The 6,475-nt window shown below is 38.3% G+C and overlaps 1 protein-coding gene across 1 annotated transcript; it reads left to right on the forward strand.

Moving 5' to 3' along the window:
* Positions 1–2,261: 2,261 nt before the first annotated feature.
* On the forward strand, positions 2,262–6,024 carry LOC135079809 (chymotrypsin-2-like). The gene is made up of 5 exons (XM_063974422.1): positions 2,262–2,379; positions 3,564–3,744; positions 4,234–4,480; positions 4,960–5,106; positions 5,573–6,024. The coding sequence occupies exons 1-5, from the start codon at positions 2,331–2,333 to the stop codon at positions 5,711–5,713; spliced, it is 765 nt and encodes a 254-aa protein (XP_063830492.1). The 5' UTR covers positions 2,262–2,330; the 3' UTR covers positions 5,714–6,024.
* The last annotated feature ends 451 nt before the right edge of the window (positions 6,025–6,475 follow it).

A 6,475-nucleotide genomic window follows, 5' to 3' on the forward strand; every position in this document is an offset into this window, starting at 1 on the left:
CTCTTATTAATTTAAATTTTCATCATTTCAGCCAAAGCTCGAAGGAAGATAGGCCTCTCCTAATGATTTTGCAGATTAGCCGGTTGGTATCTACTTGGTAGCGGCCTACATCCAGTGCCTTGATGCTACCTTTATGAGATCGTCAGTCCACCTTGTGGGTCATCCTACGCTGCGCTTACCGCTTACGTGGCGCGTCTCCCTGCTATTTTCATGAGGTCGTCTGTCCACCTTGTGGGTCCACCTGCGCTGCGTTTACTGGTACCGGGCGTCCCCATTACGATGGCTCCTACGTATAAGGGCGAAACTGCCGCTTACGCCTTTTTCCAATTATTTAAGCAATGATTTCACTTTGCTCTAATCTATAACATCAGTAAGAAAAAAAAAATTTTTTTCCATTAGATACAAAATAAAATTTTAGGCAAATATGCGTATGTGCAAAACTACGCCACGTATAAAGCCCAATCATACGATTCGTCAATCTATACGAGTAGTTGCTTACATAAACATATATTTTTTATAATCCAATGCTTAAATAAAGCCATGAAAATATTTAGCAAATTGTTTTATTTATAAATTATGATACATTATATAGTTATTTAATTTTTAGCGTTAAGAGTCGCATCTCAAACTAACTTGAAAATATTAAATAACTTGAAAAAATCGAACTGACTAAGGCATCGTGGGTTCAATTCCCGCCTTAGGCAATTCGATTTTTTCAAGTTATTTATATTTTTTAAAAATATGACACATTATGTTAAAAGACCTAACTAAATCTCGAGCACAGTATATGGGCGTATTTGCGTTAAAACGTAAAACGGTACATTAAACGACTTTTTCTAACTGATTTATTATTGATATAGCACATGATAACAATTAAAATAATTACATGCATAAATAAAGAGAGTAATCGCTTAAAATATTATATTTACGTTGTCATTTAAGTCTCTTTACGTTGAACAATATACATGAAATTATAGAAATATGCCGACGTAAAAGGGCAATGCGTAAAATCTCAAAATATATAAGAAAAATATAAAAATTGATAACAGCAGTAGCAAAAGCATTACATGTTAAGGCTAAATGTGAAATTTCATTAAATTCGTTTTAGTAGGTCAGAAGATATGACCCAAAAATATGGTTCTGGCCACTAAAATGGCTCTCCTGTAAAATTTACTTTTTTCACTTACGCCAGTATACGTAGGAGCCATCGATTAGTACATTACGTCATACATTTGACAAACAAACTGCATTTCAGTTTGGCTGCAATGGTTTTGATGTGACTTCTACCACCCTGTATAAGTGATTACACCACTCAACGATAGTCGAAAGTCAAACAGCAGCATAATGAGAGGCTCTTAATCAGCGAAGATTGATGAAATTACAACATTTAGAAGTACTAGCCATCGAGCACTACTCAAGATTAATGTGTACTTACACTGAGCAAATACTACGTCGTAGACGCCGTAAGGGCGAGTGTATACTGGAGATAACAAAATTATCGTATTATTTAATAGTCTGGACGAAAATATACTTGGTAAGTATATGAGACAAATCAATCTTAAAAGATTTGAACTGCGATCTCCAATCCGTCTGCCAAGAAGCCTAGGGATTATGGCAAAACCCTTCTATAGTGGAGGAGGCCGTTGATGATGATGATGATGAGACAAATATTGAAGGTGGACTCGAGGAGAAAGAAGGAACGGTGAAGGTCGAGATCCAAGGAACGCTGGTTCGAACCCCGCCGCCTATGGACTATTGTGGTGAAATCACTTGTAACACAAGCAAAGTTAGCTTAGTACGAGCTTATAAAAAAATGTAAAGATTCTAGATTCGACTTCATAGCGATGAGGATTTATTATGAAGTAGACGAGAAGCCTCTCTCATATTTCTCACTTCTTCTTGCAATCAGGTCAGTTATAACAACTGAAATCACAGTCTCGAACTACCCATAAGTTGATGGCGAAAACAACTTGACACCAAAAACAGTCTTGGTGGTAAACACAACTCGTCAAAAACTTATAAAATACTATTTGAATGAACATAAAACCCTAAAAGAACTACAAAAAAGTTTTTAAAGCTTTCTGCAGACTAGCCATAAAATCGAGAATAAATAGACACAGAGCGTCCAGTCTAAAAGCCCTTATAGATCCAAATAAAAACGTAGGTCCTTAAACTTAGTCCAATCGAGTAAGTTGCTGCAGATAACAATCTATTTCAGACTATATCGTTCTAAGAAGGGTATAAAAGGTCCAATATAGTTCACAAATAAGTATAGAACGTTAGAAGCGACTGCTGACTTTTCGCGTCCAATTTTTGTGATCAGCTTTAAAATGATTGCTTTTCTTTTAATTATTAGTCTTTGCGGTTTTTCCGTTCACGGTGAGTTTTTATTATGTTTTTTCAATTTGATTTGAATTATTTTACGATTATTTCTCGCTGTTTCGTGTGATCATTGATAGACAAATAAAAGCTGGCGAAAGCTACTATTTGGTTAAATTCACAAAATGGAGTTTGAATTATTCAGTTTCTATTTGCTTCAATTGAATTAGCTGATGTCTAGTTATTTAGATAGATAAGTAATTCGGTTTCTGAGTAATTTTCTTGAAATTTTAGCTGATTGAAAAGTAAACTAGTTACTGCGTTTAACGAATTGGTTTTACTTTGAAACTAAAACAGATCGATCATTAATTATGCAATCATAATCGAAATAGTAAAGATTTCAGATGTAACCTTTACCACCCTTTACTGTAATTCAGTCATTATAATATAAATAGAAAAAAAATTGCCAAATAGGTAGTTGTAACTGTTCTGAATTAAAATGCATAATTACATTCGGCAATTGTTTTTTACAGGTCTAGCGCATACGCATTTAACTAAGTTAGTGCCTGAGGAAGGTGACATAATAATATGATGTGACAGAACATACAAGTCTGTGGGTCTAGACAAAGTGCAAATTATAATCGCAAACCAGTCGAAAAGTGGTCGAAAAGCCCCTTTTTTGTATGGAGTTTTGACGGATTTGATTTTCGATTCGATCAAAAAGTGCGTTTTGTCTAGGGGGGGGTTGAAGCACCTCTGAAGTCTCGCTGACAGTTGACATTACAAGCACGTGACCTCCCGTGCCTCTCCCATACCTCAGGCACTGACGCAGTTTATGCGCTAGACTTGTTATTGTCTTAAAAAAAATTACAACAGTAGAGCTTTTTTGTGAAAAATATTATTGGCAGGTAGCTCATAAGATAGGCCCCCTTAATTGATGTTTATTGTCCGTGGTGCAAAGGTTTAGTATCTTTTCATAAAGGTTACTAAACCTTTATTTGTCACCTGTCACCCGCTTTGCAACAGAGGGAAGTCGAACCTTAACTTCGAACTCCTCCTATGTTCTTCTGATTAATTTCGTTGCGGGTCCAATGACAGTTTAACTTTCCCCCGGGACAAACTTGCCCTTCATTGGTTGGGTTTTTGTGGCGGTCAAACTGTAGATCCTGGCTACACAAGAGTAGCAGCGGTGGGTAAGAGAGGTAACAATAGAGCAATTAACAGCCAATTTGTTCCCTCATCAGGGTCTGCCATCCCGACTTATGACATCAGGCTCCAGTCGCCCCGGATTGTGGGAGGGGTGGACGCGCCCGACGGTGGTATACCCTACCAGGCCTCTCTGAGGACCATCTTCGACTCGCACTTCTGCGGCGGATCCATTCTGAGCAAGAACTTCGTTCTGACTGCAGCCCATTGTACTGTCGGGTATGTGCGTTGAAAAATCACGACCTAGTGGTTCACGTATAGAGGATAGAAGTCACGGGGTTTTGATTCCTGCACTATACAAACATTTTGTTATATAGGTACCTTTAGTTCTTATTTCCAAATATAGCCAGGAAGAGTATGTTCTAGACTAGTTATATCGTATGTACGAGTAAGCCATTCTATTCAAAATTAATTATTATTAATAACATTGACACTGTACTTAGCTCGAGGGACTTATTGCATGTCACATTTCAAATTTTAAAGACTGTAAACCCTTGAAAAGGAGGCTGACAATAGTGACTGAGTTTCTTGCGCTGCTTCTTCTCAGCACTGGCCCATTTATTGTCCCGAAGCAGTGGTAAGGTTAATACTGGGACGTGTAAAAGTTCTATTTAAAAGCCTATTTGCAAAAATAAATGAGTTTTATGAGTTTTTTTTTATTTATGTCACATTGTGTTATAAAAGTTAAAACTTCTATTTCTCTTCCAGCCAATACCCAGCGTTCATCAAAGTAACGGTGGGCACCAACAGCCTCGTCAGCGGTGGTCAATCCTACGCCGTCTCCAAGCTCATCGTGCACGAGGATTACGACGCCTCCCTGATCGCCAATGACGTCAGCTTGGTCAAGCTTGCCCAAGACATTGTATTCTCAAATAGGGTGCAGCCGATTGAGCTGCCTGCTGGTGATACAGAGGCAGGAGCTGATCTCGTGCTCACTGGCTGGGGAAGGACTTCTGTAAGTAGAGGTTTAGTCTCCTTTTTGATATCAAAGCTTCTTAAGCAGTTACTGAATCCGAAGATTTCCAGACTCGCTGATGTTCCAACTTTGTTAGAATTTTATATGTTGGTCAGGCTTGTCAGTCTCAAAAGACATGTGAAAGTCAGATCTAATTCCGACACTATTAACAGCACGACCCAATCATCGGCCAACCAAAAATCGGTGGTCTGCGCCGTCAATTTAGAACTTAGGCCCGCTTGATAATATTTTTAATTGTTTCACTTAGCTTAATACCACTTCTTATCGACACAGGGCATATGTGAGGGTGTGGTCATTATGATGAATTCCCCCTGTGATGATAGAAATAAACATTATATTGTTCATGTTGTAAGTTTTATTTAACGTGCTTCATATGCTTAACCAATTACCTTACTATTACCTTACCTTACTTACCTTATTATTATTTCCTCATCGTAACCGTTACTTTCCCACCCCAGTACCCAGGAGAGCTCCCCGACAACCTGCAGATCATCAACCTGAAGGCAGTCAGCGTGGATACCTGCCAGTCCCTGTACAGCGGCATCAACCAAGTTTTCAGCTCGCAGATCTGCTCCCTCACCAAGAGTGGCGAAGGAGCTTGCCACGTAAGTCGCTTCATCATCATCATCATCATTATTTCAGCCATAAGACGTCCACTGCTGAACGTAGGCCTCTCCCAATGATTTCCATGTTGACCGGTTAGTAGCGGACTGCATCGGAAATCGCTTGTACGAGACATAAATTGGTAGATCAGGATCTCCGATAAAATTAACGAACGAGATTCAGCCTGTATTATTCAAGCACATACCTATAAATATTTTATCCATAATTCCATCCAGAACTTTTTCGTAGAACAGTGATTCAATCAACGATTAATATTGCTCTCTCAATTACAATCGTAGCTTTTTAATTATTCCATGAAAAACGTCTGTCAGACTCCTTGAAAAACTCAAGAAAACATTTTAGCTGACTCAGTTGGGTCAGCTAATCTGACAGACTCTCACGAAATTTATGTGACCGTCACTAATCGAGTTCATGGCAGAATTTTCCATGGTTTTTATCATTTCTCAGGGTGATTCTGGCGGTCCTCTTGTTGAAAACGGCAAAGTGGTGGGCATCGTCTCTTGGGGCATGCCCTGCGCGCGAGGCTACCCAGATGTCTACACCCGAGTCCACTCCTTCAAGGATTGGATCGTGAAGAATCAGCAGTAGGAGAGAAGAACGTGGAACCTAGTCTGCGAGGCGGTTGCGTACTTTCAGCTTTGTCTCTTCTCTTAAGGCAGCATCTCGAATATACGCACGTTTTGCAGAATACGGCCTCAAAATTCTTGAGGTTTATACCTATTTGCCTACCTACCTAGTTATCTACTTCTAAACTATTTTTCATATTAACTAGGACTTAAATAATGCGTCTAATTCTGAAGTTCTGGAATACCAACCGGCCATAAAATGTAAAAATATACCTAGATAATAAAAATGTTTTTTAAATAAAAAAAATCTGCCTTCTTAATACATACAATATCTACCTACATTTTTAAATACCTTAAATACCTACTAGGCATTCATAAGCCAGTTTTTTTATATCTTGAAGAATAGTCATAGGGCCTATAGGCTTATCTTTTCCTTTTGACATAAAAAACGCTACGAAACATCATCAATATGAATTTAAGCAATACTCAACCTCTGAGGTCAATGTTATTGATGGTAACCTTTTTGAAAAGTTCCCTGAGCACGATTAATGCGGTTCTGTCATACCTTTCATAGCTCTGCTCTAAGCTGATTATGATAAATGAAATTCATGAAAAACACGATGTCACTGACCTCGGGCTTTCACGTCCGTAAAAATTTCCACAAATGTTGAAGAAAACACAAAAAACACATACCCTTACTGTAAGGGATACGAGGGATCACCTTTATAATTTGTATTCACTACATGTTTGGTTTGCTACATCATCGGAAAATAATCTGTACAAA

Source organism: Ostrinia nubilalis, chromosome 2 (assembly GCF_963855985.1).
Source record: "Ostrinia nubilalis chromosome 2, ilOstNubi1.1, whole genome shotgun sequence".
NCBI classification, from domain to species: Eukaryota; Metazoa; Arthropoda; class Insecta; order Lepidoptera; family Crambidae; genus Ostrinia; species Ostrinia nubilalis.

Excerpts from the sequence above, each read along its gene's own strand:
- LOC135079809 (XM_063974422.1), top strand. The coding sequence starts at position 2,331 with ATGATTGCTTTTCTTTTAATTATTAGTCTTTGCGGTTTTTCCGTTCAC. Across the intron at positions 3,745-4,233 it reads GCAGCCCATTGTACTGTCGG|CCAATACCCAGCGTTCATCA; the intron begins GTATGTGCGTTG and ends TTTCTCTTCCAG. Across the intron at positions 4,481-4,959 it reads CTGGCTGGGGAAGGACTTCT|TACCCAGGAGAGCTCCCCGA; the intron begins GTAAGTAGAGGT and ends TTCCCACCCCAG.